This window comes from Wasmannia auropunctata, unplaced genomic scaffold (assembly GCF_000956235.1).
Source record: "Wasmannia auropunctata unplaced genomic scaffold, wasmannia.A_1.0 LD335200.1, whole genome shotgun sequence".
In the NCBI taxonomy this organism is placed as follows: domain Eukaryota; kingdom Metazoa; phylum Arthropoda; class Insecta; order Hymenoptera; family Formicidae; genus Wasmannia; species Wasmannia auropunctata.
This window is the reverse complement of record NW_012027690.1, coordinates 234,410-258,519: the sequence shown is the minus strand read 5'-3', so window position 1 is coordinate 258,519 and position 24,110 is coordinate 234,410. Positions and strand designations below refer to the sequence as shown.

General features: G+C 38.2%; 4 protein-coding genes across 10 annotated transcripts in view; 2 read left to right on the top strand and 2 right to left on the bottom strand.

Annotated features, from left to right (window-relative positions):
• The first annotated feature begins 1,354 nt into the window (after positions 1-1,354).
• On the top strand, positions 1,355-6,238 carry LOC105457625 (tyramine beta-hydroxylase). The gene is made up of 10 exons (XM_011702416.1): positions 1,355-1,824; positions 2,320-2,473; positions 2,551-2,697; positions 2,958-3,205; positions 3,396-3,549; positions 3,863-4,126; positions 4,462-4,692; positions 4,870-4,998; positions 5,118-5,292; positions 5,813-6,238. The coding sequence occupies exons 1-10, from the start codon at positions 1,679-1,681 to the stop codon at positions 5,956-5,958; spliced, it is 1,794 nt and encodes a 597-aa protein (XP_011700718.1). The 5' UTR covers positions 1,355-1,678; the 3' UTR covers positions 5,959-6,238.
• An 8-nt stretch (positions 6,239-6,246) lies between these two features.
• Positions 6,247-16,126, bottom strand: LOC105457624 (active breakpoint cluster region-related protein). 2 transcript variants are annotated; one of them, XR_975418.1, is made up of 14 exons: positions 16,009-16,126; positions 14,054-14,543; positions 13,333-13,567; positions 12,858-13,137; positions 12,603-12,782; positions 12,176-12,391; positions 11,811-11,930; positions 11,262-11,506; positions 10,686-10,950; positions 10,280-10,562; positions 9,897-10,167; positions 9,470-9,641; positions 8,783-9,374; positions 6,247-7,606 (listed from the first exon to the last, which is right to left on the bottom strand). XR_975418.1 is itself a non-coding variant. In XM_011702414.1 (13 exons), exons 1-13 carry the CDS (start codon positions 16,120-16,122, stop codon positions 8,952-8,954), a joined length of 3,294 nt encoding a protein of 1,097 aa, XP_011700716.1. In that variant the 5' UTR covers positions 16,123-16,126; the 3' UTR covers positions 8,648-8,951. The 2 variants fall into 2 exon arrangements, 1 of the variants encoding a protein (XP_011700716.1); XM_011702414.1 differs by lacking the exon at positions 6,247-7,606 and having other exon boundaries at positions 8,648-9,374.
• A 978-nt stretch (positions 16,127-17,104) lies between these two features.
• LOC105457623 lies at positions 17,105-17,981 on the top strand. 2 transcript variants are annotated; one of them, XM_011702412.1, is made up of 3 exons: positions 17,105-17,202; positions 17,412-17,593; positions 17,689-17,981. In XM_011702412.1, exons 2-3 carry the CDS (start codon positions 17,482-17,484, stop codon positions 17,850-17,852), a joined length of 276 nt encoding a protein of 91 aa, XP_011700714.1. In that variant the 5' UTR covers positions 17,105-17,202; positions 17,412-17,481; the 3' UTR covers positions 17,853-17,981. The 2 variants fall into 2 exon arrangements, with proteins under 2 accessions (XP_011700714.1, XP_011700715.1); XM_011702413.1 differs by having other exon boundaries at positions 17,168-17,238.
• A 25-nt stretch (positions 17,982-18,006) lies between these two features.
• Positions 18,007-24,110, bottom strand: part of LOC105457621 (myosin-IB) — an 18,310-nt gene continuing 12,206 nt past the window's right edge. For all 5 annotated transcript variants that reach the window (XM_011702411.1, XM_011702407.1, XM_011702408.1 and 2 more), the window contains 17 exons: positions 24,038-24,108; positions 23,709-23,917; positions 23,252-23,434; positions 22,936-23,142; positions 22,365-22,627; positions 21,913-22,082; positions 21,678-21,832; positions 21,287-21,415; positions 20,891-21,044; positions 20,456-20,687; positions 20,095-20,325; positions 19,807-19,966; positions 19,426-19,671; positions 19,089-19,304; positions 18,771-18,871; positions 18,523-18,625; positions 18,007-18,427 (listed from right to left, as the gene is read on the bottom strand). In XM_011702411.1, the coding sequence (XP_011700713.1) occupies positions 18,413-18,427; positions 18,523-18,625; positions 18,771-18,871; positions 19,089-19,304; positions 19,426-19,671; positions 19,807-19,966; positions 20,095-20,325; positions 20,456-20,687; positions 20,891-21,044; positions 21,287-21,415; positions 21,678-21,832; positions 21,913-22,082; positions 22,365-22,627; positions 22,936-23,142; positions 23,252-23,434; positions 23,709-23,917; positions 24,038-24,108 (2,845 nt within the window). In that variant the 3' untranslated portion in view covers positions 18,007-18,412. The remainder of the gene's footprint in view (positions 18,428-18,522; positions 18,626-18,770; positions 18,872-19,088; positions 19,305-19,425; positions 19,672-19,806; positions 19,967-20,094; positions 20,326-20,455; positions 20,688-20,890; positions 21,045-21,286; positions 21,416-21,677; positions 21,833-21,912; positions 22,083-22,364; positions 22,628-22,935; positions 23,143-23,251; positions 23,435-23,708; positions 23,918-24,037; positions 24,109-24,110) is intronic.

The window sequence follows — 24,110 nt, the reverse complement described above, 5'->3', positions numbered from 1 at the left end:
GATTATTGACGATAGTGTATAAAATATTTAGAACGCAGATTCGATCGATCAATTAAAAAACGGTAAAGTTTCTTTAAGTTTAAATAGTTGTCTATTCCAAATGTATTATGTTGTAATTCGAAAAGGACAAATTTTGTAAAAGTTAAAACAATATATTTATATAAAAATTATTACGAAATATTTAGTTTATAAGAGTTTCGCGATACTGAAATTTTCGAAATACAATTCTAGTATACATAATAACAATCTAATCGTTTCGATATGTGAAAATTTACACGTCTGATTGCTTTTACTATTGCAGAGGGGATATAATGCTGATTACAGCAAAAAATAGTTCACATACCTCATCGACATTCCTAAAATTTGTTTCCCTCGCATGAATTGTTTTCGTTAATAACGCGCAATAAAGAGTCTCGGCCGCAATAAGTTCCGCGGAATTTCTTGATTGCAGTCCAGTCGTAAGGCACGCTCTGCAAATGGAATGCAATATAAGTTCCTTGGAATGTATTCGTATATATGAAGACGTCCTTTCTCTACGTAGGGTATCCTAAGAGACCCTTCTCAATTCTAATCGCAGATTCTTCGATCAATCTGAAATAAATTTTCCTCTATCTGCTTAAATTTAAAAGTAGAAAAGAAAAAATTTGTCTTTGAAACGAATATTAATATTTATAAATTTAGTATAAAAAAATTCTTAAGCGATAAGGTTACTAATAATTTATTTATAATCAAATAAAATGTCAAGATATTTGGCTTTTGAATTTAAAGCGATTAAAAATTGAAGACTTTGTCGCGACCTGTTCTGAAAAATCTTCCAAAAGTTTCAAGACACGCAATATATATATATATATATATATATATATATATATATATATATAACACGCTCTAAATTGGCAATCTTAATAGTTAATTCCCTTCTCTTTTATCAGGTTATTGGAAATTGTCGCCGTCTTTCTAATTAATTTAGAATAAGATTACGTTAATGTAAATTAATTTTACTTTAAAATCAAAACCTTATCTCTTTGAATTATTTACATTTGATATTTTGCATTTATTTACATTCTAAATTACAGTTTAGAATGTTTAAAACAGAAACGGAACAAAATTTATAATTTCGAATAAGTCAACAAAGCTAACTCATTTCGTAAAAGCGCGAGAATGTTCTTTTGTATCGCAATATCCGTAAAAAAAAAATAATTTACATTAAACAAATTAAATTGTCTTATTTTTCTTTTTTTTGAAAAGCGTATCATGTGTTTAATGCTGAACAGAAATACGAATATTTAATATCTAAATATACTGTAAACAAAATTTGAATTATCAATTAAATTAATATTTACCTTTATTTTTGGAATGGATAAGAAAAATAATGGTGATAAACAGTCCTCGATAAAATGTAAGGGGCTGTCCGATCTACGAACCAGTTTCCTCGAGCTTGCGCATCCTGCGTCGTCCCGCAAGCGCGGAATTCTGCGAGATACGAAACGGGAAGGATCCTCAGTACAGATCTATCCTTCGCAGACTCCGCGATACAACCCTGTAAAACTCTTGTAAACGACATTCGAAAAATCGGAATAAATTCGGTACAAAATTCGAGTTAACAAAAATCCAAATTGGAGCCAAAGTTCGAGTTTACTCGCTGGATCGTTTCGTAGGGAGATTTAAAGAGGATTTGATTATGGTAACGATGATGCTGTTTCTGCTGGTCGTTCTCGCAGGCATCCACTCGGGTTGGTCCCGGCGCGATTCCTCGATCAGTGAAAATGTGGACGGAAACGCGGTGCATACGATTCCGCTCGGCTCGGAGGTGACTTTTCATTGGAGGTGCGGTTTCCATCGTTCGTCATTATAATCGCCCGTCTGCAGAAAAGCCATATAATCTTAGTTATCTTAAAACTTGTGTGTAAATTGACCATATGTGTGTACGATTCACTCATTTATGATTCATTTTTCGATTTTTAACTGCTCGAAGACTGTGATCATCATTATTATTATTTATTGTCTTGCTGTTATTCTAATTAACTACGATGCCTGTACAGACACGGTTACAAGTACAATTATCAAATCAGCGACATGCGTATCAATAAAATAATATACATTTAAAAGTAATGTAACAAATACACTCTAAAAATTCGTCTATATTATCGTTATTCTTATTAGCAAAATCATTTCTAATTGACAAAACTCCAGTCATTAGCTGGATTTCAATGTGAATTTCTAAGCTTTAATGTGTTATTAACGGGAGCACTTCGAATTTTTTTTTTTAATTACATTGTTATAATTGCTAGAAACTTTTCTCAACTTGTCGTTACTTTTTAGAGTCGATTTAATGAATAAACTAGTGATCGCGGAGGTTCATTACGTCGGCAATGAAAGCAGCTGGTTCGCGATCGGATTTTCCGACTATGGAGAACTAAAACCAGCTGATTACTGCGTCTTATGGTCCGATTGGCACCAACAAATTCATCTTGAAGTAAGACATACGATGATGTAAAGTATTAAATCGTTGTATATAAAACATTGATCTTATCCTCGCCAACAAATCGGCAGGACTCGTGGGCGGATGCCGATGGGAAATTACATCTGGACACCCAACAGGATTGCGAGAATTTCGCGTGGAGAAGACGCGGTAATATCACGAAGTTTACATTCTCCCGCAAATTCGACACTTGCGACGAGCATGATTATATCATTGAGGTGAATACAACTATACATATTTATGTGACTTATGAAAATTTTTAAGCGTCTAAAAGAATCGTGTCATTATATATCGTGACATACTTAATAATTATCGGAAGACTTGAATCGTAAGAAAGAGTCGAGATCTTTAAGCTCGAACGCTTTATGCAAGGGCGAGAAACGAAACGTTTGAGCCATCAATCCACATGTCGCAGCTGAGAAATGTCCTTGTCCAAGAATAAAGTCATAAGAAGTTAGGATGAAATGTTCGCTTTTAGAGAGGCACGACGCACCTGGTGTGGCTCCGCGGTCGTGGACCGCTGTCGTCCTTGGCCGGTCTCGAGATATCGGACGCGAAAGCGTCGGGCATGTCCCGCACGGAGTTAAACAGGGTGTCCCATAAGAAGCCCAAGTTCCCCGCGAATGCCTGGCAACTCGAGTTACTCGCCCATCGGGTTCAAGTGCCGAAACAGGAGACTACCTATTGGTGTCGCGTGCACAAGTTGCCGTCAGTACTAAGACAGAAGTGCGTATTATGATATGCAATAAATTAGTAAAATCTGATATTTTTTATTATTTTATTCAGAATTCTTTGGTCAATTCAGAATCTATTTAGATTTTCCATTTAAATTAATGCTTTTGTACGAATTTATTCTGGACTCTTTATTCTAAAGATTTAATAAATATAAATAGAGAAATATTATATTTACTGGCAGGCATCATATCCTACAATTTGGCCCCGCTATTCAAGCGGGAAACGAACATCTTGTACATCACATGGAAGTCTTTCATTGCGCCGGATCTGTAGATCTAGAAGTGCCAATGTACGACGGGCCTTGCGACGGAGCAGATAGACCCGAAAAAACGCAGGTAGTTGTCTTCTCGTGACACGGTACCTACGCAAATATCGTATTTGTTAATAATTAGAAAATTTTGCGCCGTTAAAATTAAGAATTTAAACTACTTCGAACATCTTCTGCTATTAAAATAAAAAATTTCAAACTGAAATCTTCAAAATTAGAAAATAACTTTTTCATTTTCTACTTTATTAGTCTATGTTCTCAATTACAAAATATATTATTGATTTTTAATAACAAGGCATTGAGAATGCTGTTTTCTTGAGAATAAAATTCGATCGTAATTTTCAAAGTTAGCTCAGTGATACTCATTTTAAATCATTTAGATCTGCAAGAAGGTGTTGGCAGCATGGGCCATGGGTGCCGACGCGTTCGTCTATCCGGAAGAAGCTGGTCTATCCATCGGCGGAACCGATTTCAATCCGTATATCATGTTGGAGGTACATTATAATAATCCCGAGCTGCACCAAGGCACCGTCGACTCCTCTGGAATACGATTTGTTCTCACAAAGACCCTCAGAAAGTACGATGCTGGTGTAATCGAGCTTGGCCTCGAATACACCGATAAGATGGCCATACCCCCGCAACAGGTGAAAAAAACTGATTCTAATTTTTGAGAAATTTGTCGACAAATTTTGAGAAATTGCTTATGCTAGTGCACTAAATAAATATAGTTAGTAATCTGAACAAAAAAGTTTGCAATTACAATTTTACATTTATATAAATATCTTTTACATGAAAATTATTTAGATAAATGCACTTTTAATTTTATAAATATACAAGTCTTAATCCGATTAAATTTATTTAAAACTCATTTAATTTATCTCAAATTTATGTCTAAGATTTTGAAAACTTTTTCTTTAAAAAAAAATGAAGTTTTGCAATCTTTAAATTTAGAAAAATCAGGCCACATTAATTTTTTCAGGAAGCCTTTATGCTATCCGGCCATTGCATAGCGGAATGCACCGGAGTTGGATTGCCCCAAAGTGGCATTCGCATTTTCGGCTCTCAATTGCACACTCATCTGACGGGTACCAAAGTCATCACCCGTCATATGAGGGACGGCGAAGAGTTGCCGCCGTTGAACTATGACAATCATTACTCTACTCATTTCCAGGAGATCAGATTGCTGCCGAAACCGGTGACCGTCCTGCCTGTAAGCAAATTAACTGAACAAACGAATATAAAAATAAAGCAGATAATAAATGAGAAGTGAAATAATTTAAAATATTTAAATACATTAAATAGATATTATTTTCAAACATCAAACACTAAAGATAATAAGATAATAAGAAACAGTCGAATATCCTATTGAAAACGGAATAATTTATAGGGGGATTCCCTGATAACTACATGCACTTACAATACTATAAAAAGAGACAACGTGACTCTTGGCGGTTTCGCTATATCCGACGAGATGTGCGTTAATTACGTTCATTACTATCCCAACGCGCAATTAGAGGTAAATTAAAATTCATCAATAAGAACAGAGAAATAAAGTGAATAAATTTAATCGTTCGCACGGATTCATGAGAAAAAAAACATTTGTGTAACACTAAAACTGCCGAAATTCTATGTTAGGTGTGCAAGAGTGCCATAAGCGACGATGCGCTGCGGACGTATTTCCGTTATATGCGAGAATGGGAAAGTCAAGGGACCAGTTCGGAAAAGGGTATCTCGGCGAACTATAAGAGTATCGAATGGACCAAGGTCCGCGTGGAAGCTCTTCACGATCTCTACGAAGCTGCGCCTTTAGGTTCGATCGACAGTCAAAAATCATCGCGTGTCTTTGGACTTCAGTGATTTTGATTCGTCAAAGCTTCATCAAATCTTTTCAATTTTAAATGACTTTTTAATTTTAATTCAATATGACGATGTAGGACAGTGGCGGATACAAAGGGCGGAGGGGACGATTGCCTCCCCCCAGAGCTCTCCAAACAAATTTCGTATATTAGAAAGTCGGTTTAAAATAAATTGAGAAAAAAAATTATCAGAGATTTGAGACTAAATAATGTTCACTCAATTTTTTTAAATAATTAAAAATATTAAAAATAACATTAACGACAATAATAATTAAATATTCACATTTTGTCATACCGCCCCCCCTCCCCCCTCAGAACAACTCTCTGGATCCGCCACTGATGTAGGAAAAAATATTTTAATGGTTAACAAATGAAATTATTCTTAGTACACCTCTACAATAATCTTCAATTCCTGCGTGTATCGTAAAACTCTCTCTTCCTTTTTCTTCATCAATCTCTTAATTGATTTGTCAGGGATGCAGTGTAACGGCTCCGATGGCTCCCGATTACCTGGCCTGTGGGACAACATCGCGGCGACACCCGTCAGACTGCCTTTGTCACCGCCAGCCAGAAGTTGCCTGGAATCTTCAATCCAGCGAGAGATCTCGGATCAGATGTGAATAATGACTGATTACAACATTTCAGTTATTCGATCATTCCGTTGTGTGAAAATTTCAAGGGAACATACAAGTAATTAAAGTTCCAATTCAGAGCATATCAAATTTAGCTGTTACCTGTTGCTTCTTCGAAATCTTCTCTAAAATTGCGACGCTTAACTCTTGGCAGTGTACCTCGTTTGATATGACAATACTTAATCGTTAGATGTTTGTAAAAGGATTTCATGAAACTTGGACCGACGGCATCGAGGCAAGATGTAAAAAAAAAATCCAAAGAATCCAATCGATGTGTAAAAGTTTATAAACCTTCAGTATATTTGTCCACTTTAAGTGTGTTTCTTCACTTTTTGGCAGTACAGTACGCATTTCGCTGCGAACAAGCTAGCTTGATCAAATCAACAAATAGTTGCGATAATTGTCATATACATATATATATATATCTATATATAATATGGAGTAATAATAATATTAATAATATTAATAATAACACAAATAATAATCGAGGAAACTCGTTTTTACATTTCGTATCAATGTACAAAAAAAAAAGGCGGACGTTCCTTAAAAAACGACGATATCAAAAATCTTAGTATATGCGGTATTTCTTTTTACGGTATAATACATACACGGGGCAGAAGGGCGGAAGGGGGATTATACACGCATACAAACAAGCACAAACACGCACGCGGTTGCCTTCATACGCACGAGATATAATAGTTGCCTACTTTGTTCGAGCATAAACAATTTAATACTTCTTATATATCTTCGTTTTTATCGAACACTCTCGTCAGACTTGGCTCGTTTTCTTTCTTTTTTTTTGTTCGTTTTCTTTTTTTATATAATTTGCAAACTAGACGGCTTGGCATATAATACGCAAGACACTCTGTGCCCCGTTAACTTGTATCGCCAAACTCGCGTGTTTGTGTTTTGTCTCTCATTATCAACTACAGTATATTCTTTCCTACTGCGCATAGAGCGTTCCGAAAGTCTTGATGGATTGATCTAATAAATTGGCAGTATTTTGTTAAAAAAAAAGGGCTTCACGATGTATAAATCCCTTTCTCGCAAACTTTTTTCTCAAGAAAATTAATTTTAAAACTCGAAAAAAGAAAAAAGTTGACTGAAAATTTGATTTAAATATAGGTTTTCTCGAGAAAACTATAGTCTCTCGTACAAGAAAAAAATTTATTTTGTATTTTTTTTTCGTAAAAAATTGCATTTTTTCTTATAAACCACCATTTCCGTAACACTCTACACACGTGGGAACGTACCTTTCTCTTTGGCGTCTCATTAAGCTGCAGTTAGACGATAATAAAAAGAAAACTCACGTTCAATCAAAATTACTGTCGAAAAATACCACTTTGACGGAATAAGGAGGGCCTCTCTCTTGCAGTCATATGTCTTTTTGGACCAAAACTCTGAGCTTCTTTGCGAAGATTCGATCTGTTGAATTCGATTCTTCGTAGAGAACTCGAGCAAATGGAATGGACGATTATTACACATGTATAACAGATTTTTGCACACATTATGAGGAACGTCGTTCCATGAATTTCACAGGATCTCCAAGGAAGAACAAATATATTCTCTCTTTCTTTCTCCTGAATGTTTCTGCGAGAGTACGGTATCCATATTATTCAGGGCGATAAGTTGCTTCCTACAACGGATATACAAAAGGGCTCGTATAAAAAGATTTAGATTCTCTGCTAGGAACACACGTCACGTGAAAAAGTACTTATTTCCTAGAGCACAGATTGCATATCCAGTACACAAATTTCAGGCTTTAGAAAAAAAACTTCGATCTCAGACTTTATACAAAATTTATTATTTTAGACCCTCTTTTAAAAGACTCTCACTCTTTAACGAATTTCCCTCTTTTTTTTTTCCTTTTATAAATTTTCAAGATACTTTCAATATACAAATGTAATATAACATTTTTACCAATTCCTTTTGACTTATCTAATTCTCTCTTTGGCCAATTTCTCACCTGAAATTTCTGCACCACATTACACGCTCTTCTTCATCTCAAAAATCTCAGGAAAGGTCATCAATTTGATTGCGCGCGAGCGACTGTTACGCTCAGACAATACGAAGTAGAAAATATATTATAAACCTCAAAAGTAAAAAGATATATGTATATATATATATTATTATTAATATTACGCTTTATATATGTTCTATAAGAGCAGCTCAGCTACATTATTTTGCACGCATATGGAGTTATAGGAGTTTGATCCTCATGTGGAGGGTTTCATCGAAGCCGCTCTATTCGTTTAAACATATTTCCAGGCTCTACCTCAGGATCGCGAAAAGAGAAACGTCACGCGAAACTAGCGTCTATAAAAGACCAACGATCCGAATGGATTGTTGTGCCAGCGCGCAATACAAAAGACATCTGACGGGTGTTTGAAGGACGGAAATTGATGATTATTTACCCGATTTAATTAATCATATTAATAAAAAAAATAAAAATAAAAATTTAGTTAAACTCATTTCATTGAAAATCGATAAAACTAACTCTATATTGTATTTAACGCAAATAAAAATTAAAAGTTTTAATTAAACGAAAACTTGACTGGCTTCAATTATGTAGAAAATTAATTATAAACCATTATTTGATGCAATAATTCGTTAATTAATACATATATAATGTATATATAATATCATTTAAATTATATATACATTATATTATAATCATAATCAAATTAGAACCATTGATAATATATATATATATAAAATATAAATGATGTAATACGGTATGACAAAATATGACAAAAACAAAACTTTGAAATTGAATAAATGAAATAGACTATAAGATTAAGTATAACGATACCGAGATGAGAATTCCGACTGTTCTTCAGACACCATTACGTCGTCTTTTCGGCGTTTGCTTCGTCAGGAAGAAAGTGTGTGTGGTCGCGTTCCCATTGCCGATTATCTATCGATCTCAAATCGAACGTTGCAACGTTAATCGCGGTTCAGGATCAGGGGGACTTTGTCGACTAGAGAGATTGATTGTTTTGTTGTTGCAAATGTAACTGCAGGAAGCAGTAGAGAATGCCAGCTTGCGCCATTACGTCGACGGTGCCGGCGGCGAGGGGATCGCGGCTCTTGGCGTCGCTGCGCGAGTTACTGGTGCCGGGTCGCAGCAACGTGGGACCGAACACCGTCGCCAAGTTGTGCAGTGACATCTTGTTCTGAGCCTCGTGCTTGTTCACACGGGCCAGGTGCGCCAGCAGAAAGTCGATCACCGCCTTGTTGACGGCGGGCAAGCCCTCGTAAACACGGCGCAGGGCGGTGCCCCGTGACAAATCGCCCGTTTGGAAGGCCTCCAGGAATGCCGGATAAAGGGCGTCGGTGAACAGCGCCTCCGGCATCTCACGCAGATACAGCTTTAACACGCCCGTCACCGAGTGCACGTCCACCTGCACATCCACGATGTTCGCATACGGAAACATCAGTAACACAATAAGAGAAATCCTGTTGCTATAAACTATTACGAGAAATGTCACAAACGTACCTCCTTAAGTAGCTGCTCCGCTTCGTACGAATTGCTTTCGAACGACTTGCGTAGCCTCGCCACATCGGACGCCGAGCCGGAAACGCGGTACAGACCTACCTCGCCGACGCCACGTCTCTCCACCTCTCGCACGCATGCCGTTATTATGAAAGGCACGTCGCGTTTTTCTCGTCTGCAAAATCGCGAGAGAATAATTACTAACAAGTCCAGTTTAAAAAAAAGTTTTAATATATTTCATAAATAAAGCGAGGAAATCGGAGAAACTTTGCATTAAAAAGAAATAACTTTCTATTCATTTCACTTGCGAATTATTTGTGATTTAAATATCTAGTTAGTTTCTCCTAATTAAAAATTCAGCGAGGAAGAAGGGAAAAGACACCTTTTAATTCTCTAACCGTTCTGATTCGAATAAAAAAATCGCACGTACTTGCAAACTTGCTGGATCTTGGCGCCGAACAGGCCCTGCGGCTTGGCCGACGGCACTCGCCTCAGAGTGACCTCGCTGGGAACAAAACGCAGCGCCACGTCCAACGTCGAAGGTCCCAGGTTCAGCGACCTCTCCACCTGATCAGACTGAAGCCAAGATCTGCTCAACCGCTGAATACACTTGCCTCGCAATACCGAGCGTGTGCCGCATTCCTCGTACAACAGAATTCTAACGTTCTGGCTACCCTCTAACTCTACCACGAAAGTCTCGCCTGTGTGTATCGAAGAAAGAAAAATTTAATTAAAGTTCAAAACCTCAACAATCTATTGTAATATAAAAAATTTCAAAAGCCTATAAAACAGAAGCAAAGAAGAATTTCTCACCCCAAATCGGTGCTTGACCTCTGGCGATGCGACTTCGCGCTCTCTTGAAATAGTGTCCGTAGCTGTCGACTTCCACGATAATATAGAGATCACCCACTCTGTCTAAGCCTGGCGGAGTCAAACCGAGCAGCGTCAGATGAAGATCACCCAATAGCAAGCTCTCGTCGCGTCCTGATCTCAGCAGATAGCTGCCCATATCGGTCTGCAGATATGTTCGACAGGCGGTAACCCAAGCTTGTAATTCGTACATCGACAATGGCAGCTGCCCTGGAGGCTGTCCGCCCTATAAAGAATATAAGCTTTCAATCAGATATGGCATAACAGACTGTAATATATATACGTAATCAATTATAAATCATATCCTTAATTGAATTAGTTATATAATCTTAATGAGAGATTCACTGACCTGTTGTAACGCCTCCACCGCCTCTACCCATTGGGAGCGCTCAAACTCGCTGGACAGGAAGAAGGTGTAAGAATTTTGTATTCGATTCTGCTGACTTTTATGCGCGACGCGCAGGACCAAGTTCGGCGAGGCTAACACCAGCTGAGCCTCAAGTTCAGCGAGCTTCTTGCGATTTTTCTCCGAACCTCTGCCGCCCAGTCGGATTCGTTTCTCGTCGTTTCGTTCTTCCCAAAGAATTTGATCGCGCACCGTACACGCTTGCGACCTGTTCCGATCATTTTCCAGTTATTTGTAATTCAATCAGATATTTAATCAGATAAAAAAAACATTTTGTTTTATTAGTGTATTACTACTTATTTTGATGACTAATCTATTTTGATAACCAGTTATTCCGGTAACTCCGATGCTCTTTTAAAATTAACATTGATGACTAATCTGATAAAATATTTTTACAATTGATAAAAGCATTACTCTTCATTAACAATAGAACAATTGATAAAAGCGCTATTCTTCATTAATAATAGATATCGCGGCAGATTATAAGTGTTTAGTTCTCTCTCTCTCTCTTCAATTTACCTTAAAGCTACCACATTTGCGGGGCTGGCTTCACGTGGCTCTATGCCGTCTTCCGTAACAGCAACTTCCGCCACCGGCACGTACCACTTCAATTCGAACGTGAACTTATCTCTGCCGGACGCTTTGTACTTCGCACAGGCGATCACGTCGTTAAAAAGAAAAAGATGTCTCAGCTTTCTGTGACCGTCCGAGAGCTCCACTACAAACGAATTCTTTACTAATCTTCGTTGGGCTCTGTCGTGACTCTGCATAAGAAAAAAAAACATCATTTATAGTAGAGTACAACCTACATAATGTATATAAAATACATATAACATGTACATTGGTGGACAGAATTGTTGCGACACTTTTTTTTATTTGGTTTTGAAACGCATTAATATTTTACAAATGCGAACCACGATTGGTGTACTGTCTCTAGACTAAAGATAGTACATCGTGGTACGCATTTGTAAAATATTAATGCGTTCCGAAACCAAATAAAAAAAAAAGTGTTGTAACAATTCTGTCCACGAGTGTACATATTAAGACAATTTACGGGAAATCAGTTACCGGAAACATGGACTTTGTCTGAATGATATTGAACTCGTCTAGAAAGTTCCTGGTCATAGCAAGAGCTTCTGATAAAGGCGCATGATCTGCATGGTTGACTGACGTATGCTTGAGAAGATCCTAGAAGTCACAAAAACTTATCACTGAAGAACTTGAGATAAGATAAAAGACTGTAACGTAACGAGAAGTGTATTTCCAAACATAAAATTTGTACTAGCCTATTATCACGATTATCAATTGTAAAATATTTCAATATAAAATATTTTAATTGTAAAATATATTATCAATTGTAAAAAATCGTACAGCCTATCGAATACACCGCTACATTATACACGCCGCAGATATGCACGTGGCGAGTTACTTACGTGTAAAACTAAAGCGTTCTTTTGCACTCGAGCAACCGGCTTATGTAACAAGTCTTCCAGAGATAAACCCGGGCCCTTCGGGAAACCCCTGAGTCTTATATCTCTAGTGATCTCTCCGAATTGAGTGGAATGGGCGGAACATCGTCGCACAGTGTCGGTCGCGCGAGCGTAATTGTGCAAGAAAGCACCATATAATCCTATATTACTGGCCATAATCTGAAAGTCCAACAATTGTAACAATTACAATTTTCCCTCGTTACAATTTTTTTTACGTTTTGTTTAAAGGCCTATCTACATAAGTCGCAAAAGCAAAACGTAAACGCATCTCCCTTTCTTTTCTTTTTTTTTTTTTTTGACGTTTCCTTTTTTCTCCGCGTTTGCGTTTGCGATATATATAGATGGGACTTAAGGCTCTAATTATATGTACCTTAAATTGTTCTCCTATAGTAGTCTTACTGTCCCATTTTTCCGCCTTCTTTCGAAGACCGTCCAGAAACGTCTGATGCAGAGCATGCAGTTCCGGGATCTTGTAGAACATCGTGCCAAACTCCTCTTCCGAGATGACCGGTTGAGATGTCGTTAATGTTGCCCTAATAGCTTTCATATACTGGCGAGGAAAAAGAGAACATTGTGAATAAACTCTCATTTTTAAGAGAATTTTAAAAAATGTCAAATAACATACTTGTAACATCACAGTTAAGCATTCCACGTATACAGCCTCGCTCTCCACTACCGAGTTCACGATACACTTGACCATCGACGTCCTGTCGTCCTCGCGCTCCTTGCTTTTCTCCTGTCTGCGCGGCGTCGTCGGGGTCGGCGATTCCAAGCTACCCTCGCTCAAACTCAACGGTTCGGCGTCACTGCTGCCGGTTTCGTTGTCCGTGCTGAGAGCACGCAACAAGATCGGGGGCGCCGGACTGGCGCCCTCCTCGTCCTCGCTGTCCATCGCCGCTCTGTGTCTGTAAATGCAATGCACACGATCATACGTATTCCACACCTTAACTCGGGAGTACTTGCGTGAGTTCAACTAAATGTAACATTAACTTAAAAAAAAAAAAAAAAACAATGTAAACTAGACTCCGCTCGTACTCCGCGTGGTTAACGGCTTCAAAATGCTCTAATCAGAATGAAGCGAGAAATGACGAACGACTTACTGTATAAAATAATCGATGTTGACATAATTACTCTGATTGCCCGGCGAATCTGGCAGCGAGGGTGGTCTTCGCGTTGCCGCCTTGCTGCCATTGTTACTGTTGGCAGTGGGAACGCGCGCGTCAATGTAAACGTATTCGCCAGTTTGGTCCAAGGCTACTGAATCGTAGTAAGGCTCCTCCTCCGATGCCTCTGCATCGCCGTCTTCGCCATCTTCGTTGATAGCCTTTTCTAAATCTATTTAACGAACAAATAATAATTATTATATTTTTAGATTTAATAAAATAATTTATAATGTACAGTCGTGGACATATCGGTTGCGACACTCTTTTTTTAATAGGTTTCAAAACGCACTAATATTTTGCAAATACGAACCACGATTGGTGTACTGTCTCTAGATTAAAGATAGTACCCCATCGTGGCTCGCATTTGCAAAATATTAGTTACCTATAAAATATATATTATATATATTAAACATATACTAAAAATCTATTTTTAAAAAGTGTCACAACCGATATGTCCACGACTGTACATAAAATTGAAATAAAATTGGCGTTTTTATAAAATTTTAAAAGCAAATCTAACTTTTAACCGTTCGTATAAGATGGTAAGATTAAATAATTTCTTTTTAAATTTTTCTTTCTCTTAATAATTATATATAGATTACGTAATTCCGAAAGTTTCTTAAAAAAAAAAAAACGATTTATATAAGAGAAAAAGTACCTTTTTCATCCTCCTCCTTGAGAGATTCCTCATTTTTGTCTTTCTTCGAGCTCCCGGTGACTTCAATCACTGTAACATAATTACTTGGCACATCTGGATCACTGTTTCTTCTAAATTCAGGCACTTTCTCGGGACTCCTTGGTATTTCGCTCCTGGGTCGCTTGCCAGCTGTGCCGAGAGTCGAACTCAATTCGGACACGCACTTGTCTTGAAACTTGCTGATGTCTTCCCGTTCCGACAAAGTAGGAGCGGACGGTTCGACGTTCTGAGAACTCGGCGAGTTCGCGGAGTCCGCCAAGCTGTTCTCCGATACTTGAGAATCCTGTAGGAATTGCGTTTCCGTCGTCGCCTCCTGTTTATTCTCAGACGTATTCGTATTCGCGCTGGTATTGTTAGCCAGCTGCTTGTGTCGCTCGACGTCGGCCAGCAATCTCTCCAAATACTCTACATAAAACTCTTCCTTCTCGAGCTCTTCTCTCAAAGCTGTCACCTGCAAAGAAAGAATAACATATACGTCGCGCGCTTTGATGTATTGTGTGCGTTCGAAAAGTTTCTACTATTATTTTGTAGAAAATAAATCGCGCATGTTCTTAAACTATTTTATATTTTTAAAAAGTCAGTTCTTACGAAAATATATTAAACCGTATTTTAAATACATTTTAATTAAAAAAAAAAATTGTTACGTAATTTTGAAGGTTGCCTCCTCAATCGCACAATCTACAATTATCTCTGTGTTATACTTTCAAAAATTCAGTTCTCTCGGGAGTTCGATTAAAGGCTCGTTAAAAAAAAACTCGGCTATATAATTTCCAGTTATTTTTAAAATAAGTCCGTACGTCTCTTTAATAAAATTTAAAAAAAATCAATTAATATGTAATAGTTTCAAGCACCTAATGATGACGACCTAATAACTGCAATAACTGTAATCTAGGTACTTCTTTTCGGTCTTCTCTGATAACGCGACACAGATAACTCCGCAATGATTCATGTACACAGGAGACAGTTGCAAACAGGAAGTTAATGTTTACTGTTCCCTCTTCTTTCGCTTATACGTTTGTTCGTTTATCAGGATCTCATTGTAAACGCTAAAAGAAACGATATAATTCACCGGTTACTCTTGTAATGTCACAAGCGCTCTGTCACTGACAGATTTCAGACAATTAATTCGATGAGTCATCAAGTCATGCGAGCACGGTGTTAATTGAATTATACATGACTAAGTTTTTACTGCGGAGAAATTGAATTCTCCTCGCTGCTCGTCTTCTCCTCCTCCTCCTCCCCCACACATCAGCGGTCAACTGGTGGTTTCCTCACAGAATTCTTCGCTATCGCTACTTGAATTACACGCGTATAAACTCTGATCTGACTAATAAATACCTGGTAAACATTGCGACACCTCGCTACAGTCACTTAACCCAGTCGTTACGCAAGGTTGCATCCTCAATCGCACAATCTACGATCACCACCAGTGTGTTATACTTTCAAAAATTCAGTTCTCCCGGGAGCTCTCGATTAAAGGCTCGTTAAAAAAAAAAAGAAAAAAAACTCGGCTACCGTGCGGCCTGCGCGATGAGTCATTCGGGGCCCCTCCAGGATGTCAATTAAACGAAATAAAACCTCTTTTGCGCGCACGTACACACAGGCGTACGTGCATACACCGATCGCTCACACGTGACTAATAAATGCCTCGGCAAATACATTGCGACACTATCCACCAGCCTGCGACGGACGCAAGGTTTCACCCTTAATTTCATGCATCCTCATTCTCTCCACTCCGCCAATTATATATCCGTCAAAGGGCGCGCGCACACACCTGCACGGTCCTCGCGGCGAGGACTCGCGATCGTCAGTATAGGAATTGTAGCAACTTGGATCAATCGTCGTCGCGGCGAACGTCCTCGCGCTACTTTCCTCTCCCGGGAGAGTCGCAGCCGCACGGGTTTCTTCGCACTCACCTTCTGCTTGTGCTTGACCAGGTTCGCCCTGACATCCTCCTCCCAGGCGGCCGGCAAGGCGCTGTCCGGGAACCGCTGCACCCAGACACGCTGGAAGTCCCCGAACACGCTCATGCCTCCGGACGTCGCGCGCGTGCGCGGCGGACGGTCGACGGCACTCCTCGTCGGCGACTCTCCTCCTCGACAGGTTCCCACCGCCCACTCTCCTCCTCACCGCGCCGTCGTGCACATCGCACGGGGGCGCGGCACCGCCACCACCAACACCTCTGCTATATACTGTCGTCGCCGACGACGACGACGACGTTGACGATGTCGTCAAGCCTCTCTCTCTCGTTCTCCTCGTCCGCCGCACTCCTACCGCAGCTGCAGCCGCTACCTGACGCACGCACCTCCCGGCGCGAAGCGACGTTTCCTCGACTCTGTCTGTCCTGTCGTATCGGGCGCGGGCAACGGCGTAGCCAGCCAGCCAGCGTCGTCATACGGCCGCTGTCATCTTGTCGACATCTCCCTGCGTAGGTCTCGTCTCACGTTCCGATCCCCGTCGCCCGCTGCCACGGCCCACCTCCTCCACCTCCCCTAGCGTGCCGACGCCGCTCACGCCGCCGCCGCCGCCGCCGCCATGCCGCGTTCGACGTAACTTCACACACGTAACTCCTTCGCACGTTACGTGCATTTTCCTACTTACACGCGATGGAATATTCCCTCGCGTTTTGCCATTCGCCACATTCGCGAATTATTCTGTACTCTTCGACGATAAGCGATAATATTAACAATGGCGATATCAACCGACAAAAGTCAATACGGTGACTATATATATACACGAGGACGAATCTTCATTATAATTCTAAAGGAAGAATTAGCCATGTTTATTTTATAAAGAAGAGTGAAAGAATATGCGAAAAGTGAAATGCTCGCCTTCTTACGGCATCGTTACGCGCGCGCCTTTCTCATGTCTATTCATAAACTTTCCGTGTGCGCGTTCCGCACCGTCCATGTCGTGGCCCCAGTCGTGGCGTTCGTGCTTCCCTTCCTTCCCGCTGTTCCCCACCGCTCGTCCGTCCCCGCTCTGGGCTCCGACGCCAGCGACTGCTCCGAGTGCTCCGGCCGCTGATTGGCCGATGCAATTGTCCACGATGATGCGTCATGCAGATCAGCCTTAAACGACGCGACACAAGTGACATAACCTGTATGTGGGTAAGTGCGCAATTTTCTGCAATCGCGAGCGAAAATGTACGATTAGTTTTGTGTAGCCTTATATATAAAAAAAATACTTTATAAATCGATATTACACTTCCGTTATTTATAATGTTATAATTGTATTAACGTATTAGTTCATCTAATTCTAATATATCAGAGATTTCTTCTGCTCCTGTCTAATGTTTTTACTTTCTTTTTTTTTACAGTGCGTGAACAATATTGTATTTGTTGAATCTACAAACTTGAGCTTGCATACAAGTGAATAAAGTGCACATAATGGCACAGGGAAAACTCAAAGTTAAGACAAAGCTGCCGGCAAAGGCGAAAGGGACGAAAGTCACGAAAGTCAATAAAAACAAGAAAGGCCCTGCTGTTAAAAGACGTGGAAGTAAGTATAATAATGAGAAATTTCCCGAAACTGAGAGCGTAATGATGTTACCTTAATATTGAGATTAATAATGTATACTTTCTTTTCTCCCGAAGATGCTCCCGTTCAACCTAAGAAGGCAAAGCTGCAGGAAACGCAGAAATTGAAGAAGATGATCTCAAAAACGGTCAACACTGCGGCGGAGGATGACTTACGAGAGAGGGCTTTAGAGGGAAGGAAAACTCTCACGAAGAAAGGTCCTTCTAAATCGAAGAAATAATGATATGTTAATTGTTATGACATTTACATATATCAATAATGTATGTATTGTTGTGTATATCTCTCTCTTAATTAAGCGATGTTATTCTGTTTGAAATTATATATTGGAAAAGAGGGATCAAGAGTGAAATGACTTTCTATTTATTATGCTCACGTAACTGAAGCTTAACTTATATTTAAATAACGTTTTATAAATTATTGACAAGCGAACTTGCCAATCCAGTGTCGGTTTTATCCTTCTTTCCGTCAGAATAAATATCGTTTAATAATATTACCTAATTTACAAGGAAATATTATACAGGAGGCCCTATGGCACTCTATGCCTTTCGTACTATTTATAACAAGATTTCGACGTAATCTGTACGTCGGAACGAAAGGCCTATGTATTGTCATTTTATCACCCTTTTCGTGATAAGGTACAAAATCGCCGGGGTAAAAGTGTCATATATTATCTCTTCTTAATTTTCCGTTGCGTTATTCTCTAAATCACATTCTGTTAAGGCTGCTCTAGGCATCGTACGTAGCACCGGACCCTCGAAAAGTTATCCTTTTGGGATGATTTTACGGCGAAGCGACCTGAAATTTAGCGGTTTAGCACAAGTGTGAGGGGGGGGGGAGATGATTGCTCGAAAGAGGAATAGGATTATTTTGGATTTTATTTCGATCCTCACCACTAATAAATGCCCGCTTTGTCGATTTTTACTGATCGCCGGGGTGGCGCCGGTCCTAACTTCGATGACTCCCTCCTTACCACTGACTAGTTTGTGGGACACACTAGAACACGATATTGCGTACATTAGTAGAATAAAAAGCAGCAAGCGACAAATTGATTAGTCGAATTAAATTTCAATCGAATATACATCACTAAATAATAGGATAAATATAATGCTTGAAAAGACAAAAGACAAGTAATACTTACGATTCGGTATTGACAATCTTGAGAATGTTCGGATTGTTGGTGATATCGATCGCTTTCGTTAACGCTTCTATTATATGCGGAACTTCTAAGATCAAGTCACCCTGTAAAATATAAATATTTAATAGTCCTCTAATTTTTAATTATTCTTTACGTTTGATTTATTCCAATTACAATTGCTAAATATCAAATTACCAAATTATTTCCTATTAAATTAAACTTATCAATCGCTTGTATATTTTTTTACTTTACTAGTTCGAAATTTTCTTTATTTAGAATTAAAATTTAATTAAATTGTATTGAAATTCTAAGTATAAAGACCTTATCCTTTTTCAATTCGGGTGGTATCCTAACGACAAGTAAATTATCCGATTCTCCGGTGACAACCAACTCCTCGATAGCCTTGTAAGGCAGGCGATGCTTAAGCTTGAAGGTCTTAAGTGTGTCGAGAATGTACACGGCATTCTCCGTTAAAATAAGCACTCTCTCGCGTGGCTTATACCCGTGTCGATCGTATTTAATGACTGGAGTGGCGTACTAAAAAAAGCATATATTTTAAATTGAGATTTCTATTTTATAGAACTCATTGCAAATATATATGCGAAAAGAGAAACGAGTGTTGTAATATCTCTTCCTCTCGGATTAAATCGATTTTTACCTTTATGTGTTCTCCGGAAGTTAAAACGTTGTTAATAAAGCTCTGTCGTAGTGCTTTGTACTCCTCGCCGAGACGATCGGTTACAAATCTCGGACCCACACTTTTCGCGTAAGATTTCTTCTTATTCTTGAACAGAGACTCCGCGAGAATTTTCAACTCAAAGTGCTCCTTGTCCTCCTTGCTTAATGCCATTCGATAACGACGGGCTTTCCACCGCCTGTGCATTACGCGCAAATGCTCCGACGCCTAAACTCGCCAACGATAAAATCATATTTTAATTATACGTCACATTATAATTTCACAAAATAATCATATAATTACGGGCAACGTATTTCTCTGAGAATTTTTATATAGAGAGCCGAGGTCTTTCTTATGCCGTACCTCTCGACAAGAATATGGACACGGCGGCCAGTATTTATTTAAGACACCCGGTGGCAATGTCTTGGAAAGTCTGATGAGCCATTGTGATTTTGCCAGTTCGATAAATGCCTTGTTAATTTTCGTAGGCGGTCCATCCCGTGTTATGAAGCCTTCGATAAATCTGCATCAATTTAGCGTATAAAGTGTATGTAGGTATACAAGCAGAATAAATTCTACTAAATATGAATTAAATGTATAGGCAAATTTTTTATTTGATAGAAAAAAAGTACAAGACTAAGAGAGAAATACCTGCGGACAGTGGCAACCGCTTGCTGCCGTTTCTTGGCCTCGCGTTTCGCGAGCCACCTGCGAATGTATTTCTGGAAAACGATCGTTGCTTCTCGTATCTCTAAATATTTCCTCCTCGTTAATATACCTTTCCATTTGCTCTGAATAATGGCTGCTATTTCATGTTTCTTCATCTGGAACGCGTCCTCCGTGTCGAATAACGTTTTAGGGAATCGGATGAATAACTTTGTGCTGTAACAATAATGAATTTCACGAGTTTAACAAATGTAATTTTTAATTTATTATTTTCAAAATTTGTTTTACGTTTGTAAAATATATAAGTTACAATTTACAGCGTGCTTAATAATAATTGCGATCTTACTTTCCCATCCTGTACTCGTCGCGCTCGTAACCGAGCTGACACACGAGCACCTGCACGCCTTCCTTGGCCGGGCCATGGTAATTTGGCCAGGTTTCCGAACAGAGGCACTTGTAACGCTGCAAGAATTGCTCGTACGGTCTGCGGTATGCGAAACCGGCGCGTCTCACTCGCAGATTCTCCATTAGGCCCAAGTACTTTACTTGATGCAACACAATCTTTTCGTTGAATTGATCTGAAAGCGAAAGTTCAATAGACTTCTCATCTCGACATGTTTCTATGGTTTTTGATCTTTAATAATTTATTTTTATATTTATACATATATTTCTTGAATTAAATTGAAATTAAATTGAATTAAATTTGAAATTCTAATTAAATACATCACGTTAAGTATTACGAACTGCCTTATTTCAATTTTTATTTTACAAATCTACTTACTAGGCATCTTAAAATCGTTAGGTTTGATGCAACGAATGTAAGACGGTTCTTTACCCATGAGAATCTCAACCAGATTATTCAAACTATTTTTAAATTGAGTTATGGCGGTCTCCGGGCGTTTTTTACTGGTTAAATCTTTCACATCAAATACAGTCTGTAAGTAATAAAAAATACCAAAAAAATTATAAGAAAACGTATTAAAAAAAAAATATTCAAAGCCAAAGAAAATTTTCAGGAAAAAAATATATAATAGTATATAAGAGAAATTGAAAGAAAATACTTTCTTCCAATAAATAAAATTTAATTTGCGAAACTTGAGACCACTTTAAAAATAGTACTTTTTAATTAAAAAATAAATATTTTCTTATTTTTTCTGTGGAGAAGTCAAATTCCTACCTTTGTGATTGAATTTGTTGTATGCGACATAACTTCGCGTAAATCTCGAAATAGTAGATCATTATTTTTCTCGAGAAATCCGCGTACGTTATACGTAACATCGCCGGCATAATGCATCAATCTGAATTCCTAAAACGTCAAGTTTGCATTCTCATTTTACGCAAATCTCACAAATAATTATCGCAACGTGTAATATAAATTAATATAACAGATGATCTATTTATATTTATGTATAATTAAACAAATTAAAATAAATTGAACTTACAATTAAATCAACTAAAATAAAATAATTGAAATAATCGAATAAAATAATTTAGTTCTCTCTCGAGTATTTCGAGATATTGCTGTTCACGATTCAATTTAATATTTATTGTTAGTATAAAATTCTTACGTCTCGTCCCATAATCTTCTGCGTTTGTAAGTCAGCTTTCTTATGACTGACGTAGTGAGGATGATTGTTCAGATTTACGTTCAATTTCTCCAAAAAGCTCATATCCGTCGGTTCTCCAGGTCGCAAACACTCCTCGTCCATTAACGATATTATTCCTGCCATTATTACATTAATAATTAATTAATGACGATATAATGGAAAATACAGATTGATCGAATTTTAATAAAAATTTAACCTTTATACTTCTCTTCAATCAGATCACAGATGATCTTGTTATTAAAATACTCTATGTTTTCCCAAGTTATTCCTTCGCGTAGATATTCTTCCTGCTCTGACTTCAGCGTCAATTGGATGAACAGTTGTTGCAATTTCTCGTTACAAAAGTTAATGCAGAACTGCTCGAAACTGTCGCAAAGTAACGAGAAAAAAATTATCGTTAATTAAACGTAATATTTGTGTCATACTGTAATAATTAGTTTCCGTCAAAAAAATGTGTTCCTTATATAAAATTCTGAATTTCAGATGTAAAATATAAAATAAAATTTAAAAAAAATATATATATAAAATAATAAAAATTTAAAATTTAGGAATCGAAAAAAGTAGATTTTTCTGTAATTGTTATTCATGGCAGTCACATAACGTTTTCATAAAATCTTTGAGCGTACGCAATTATTATTCGATAGTTACCTATTTTTCTGAAAGATTTCAAAGCCGTAAATGTCCAAAATACCCATGACCATTTTGCGTCGAGGATTAGTATGGGGCTGTAAAGATTTGTTAAGTCTAGTCACGAGCCAGGTGAATAATCTGTCGTACACGGCCTTCGCCAGCGCGTCTCTCGCATAAATAGCCAATTCCCTATTCAAGGGTGAAACTACCACGTCACCGTGAGCATCTATGGTGCGATGAGTGAACGCCTTTGCCAGTCGCTTCACGTCGCATCCTAACAGCTATTCAATCAAGAAATGTGACATCTAGCAATTTGCAAATAATAAACGTATAAAAAAAAAAATGCGCATAACGAATTAATTATATAAAAAAATTATTACGTAATGAAATGGCGATGAGAAAAAATATAAAAGACTAATAATTGTAACAAAAAAATAAAAGGCTAGTAATTTTAATATAACATTAAAATTATTATTTTATATTTCATTATGCAATTATTTTTTCAATCTGCTAAATTTCTAATACCTTGACCTTGCAAGTATATTAACGATTTTAACAAAAATTATTGAAATTATGTAGAAATAATTACCGTAGCGACAGCATCGACGGACGCGGGTTTAAGAATAGTCGCTACGCCGTCTTCCTCCGAGAAACCCACGTTACCCATGTGTAGTACCGACGCGACTATGGCAAACAAGTCGTTTTGTTCCTGTTGAGACATCTCCATGGTTTTCATCGCCTGAACGACCTCCTTGTACTGATTAGCATCGTCGATGGTATCCACCGTACCCTTCGTCTGAAGAATCGATTTATGAATCAACAAAGAGATCGTATAGAGAAAAAATTTAAAAGAAGAGAAAAGATTTTGATTTAAAAAATAAAATATAAAAATCAAATGGGCTTACTCCGTTGCTCAGGTAAAAGAAAGTGTCGAGGTTTCTCTTCAAGAACAATTTTCTCAACGTGTCGTCGTCCGCGCCCGCCAAAAGCTGATAAAAGATATGAAAATTCCGCTCGCCAACCGATTGATGGACCACACGAGACTTCTCTAACAAATAGTTTAGAATATTTCCACCGACTGGGTCTCCCTGATAAAACGCGAAAGCGTTATCCAACAATGTTAAACCAAACGCCCGAAATGTTTCCGAAAAAAGATAATCGAGAGAAATCGATAATCACTAACTTTGCACAGTAAGTACCGTAATTACATTAATAATTCTCTTGTAAATTTTCTTCTCCTTAAATTATTGTCATAACTCTTATTATTAATTTTTAGAGAATAACCTTAATTTTTGAGAAATTTTGTTCAATTTCTTTTGATTACACTTTTAAAAGAAATTCATCGTTAAATTGGAATTTTACCTGAAAATTGAACTGTACGTCCATGTACTTGCCGAAGCGGGATGAATTGTCATTGCGATTAGTCTTCGCGTTACCGAAAGCTTCCAACACGGGATTGCTGCCGATCAATTTATTGTTCACCTCTTCCACCTGCTTCTTATGCCCGGTAGCAGCCGCGATAAACTCCAAGATCTTCTTGGACGCTTCCGTTTTACCGGATCCCGATTCGCCTTAAGCGCAAAGAAAACACGTAAAAATACGAGAAAACAAACTTGATAAAAAAAAAGAAACCAACAGAAAGGAATTAAAACTCGATGTCAATGTAAAAGAATAAAAGCGCGAATTCTTACCCGAAATCAGGATGCATTGATCGCGATTCTCCTTAGCCAAAGATTGATAGGCGGTGTCCGTGAGAGCGAAACT

What these genes read in the sequence shown, in the direction of transcription:
- LOC105457623 (XM_011702412.1), top strand. Translation starts at nt 17,482, where the DNA reads ATGGCACAGGGAAAACTCAAAGTTAAGACAAAGCTGCCGGCAAAGGCG. An exon ending in TGCTGTTAAAAGACGTGGAA is followed by an intron (nt 17,594 to 17,688) that starts GTAAGTATAATA and finishes TTTCTCCCGAAG; the next exon opens with ATGCTCCCGTTCAACCTAAG.
- LOC105457625 (XM_011702416.1), top strand. Translation starts at nt 1,679, where the DNA reads ATGGTAACGATGATGCTGTTTCTGCTGGTCGTTCTCGCAGGCATCCAC. An exon ending in AGCATGATTATATCATTGAG is followed by an intron (nt 2,698 to 2,957) that starts GTGAATACAACT and finishes GTTCGCTTTTAG; the next exon opens with AGAGGCACGACGCACCTGGT. An exon ending in AACCGGTGACCGTCCTGCCT is followed by an intron (nt 4,693 to 4,869) that starts GTAAGCAAATTA and finishes AATAATTTATAG; the next exon opens with GGGGATTCCCTGATAACTAC.
- LOC105457624 (XM_011702414.1), bottom strand. Translation starts at nt 16,122, where the DNA reads ATGAGCGTGTTCGGGGACTTCCAGCGTGTCTGGGTGCAGCGGTTCCCG. An exon ending in AGGTCAAGCACCGATTTGGG is followed by an intron (nt 10,168 to 10,279) that starts GTGAGAAATTCT and finishes CGATACACACAG; the next exon opens with GCGAGACTTTCGTGGTAGAG. An exon ending in AAGATCCAGCAAGTTTGCAA is followed by an intron (nt 9,642 to 9,896) that starts GTACGTGCGATT and finishes GCGATTTTGCAG; the next exon opens with ACGAGAAAAACGCGACGTGC.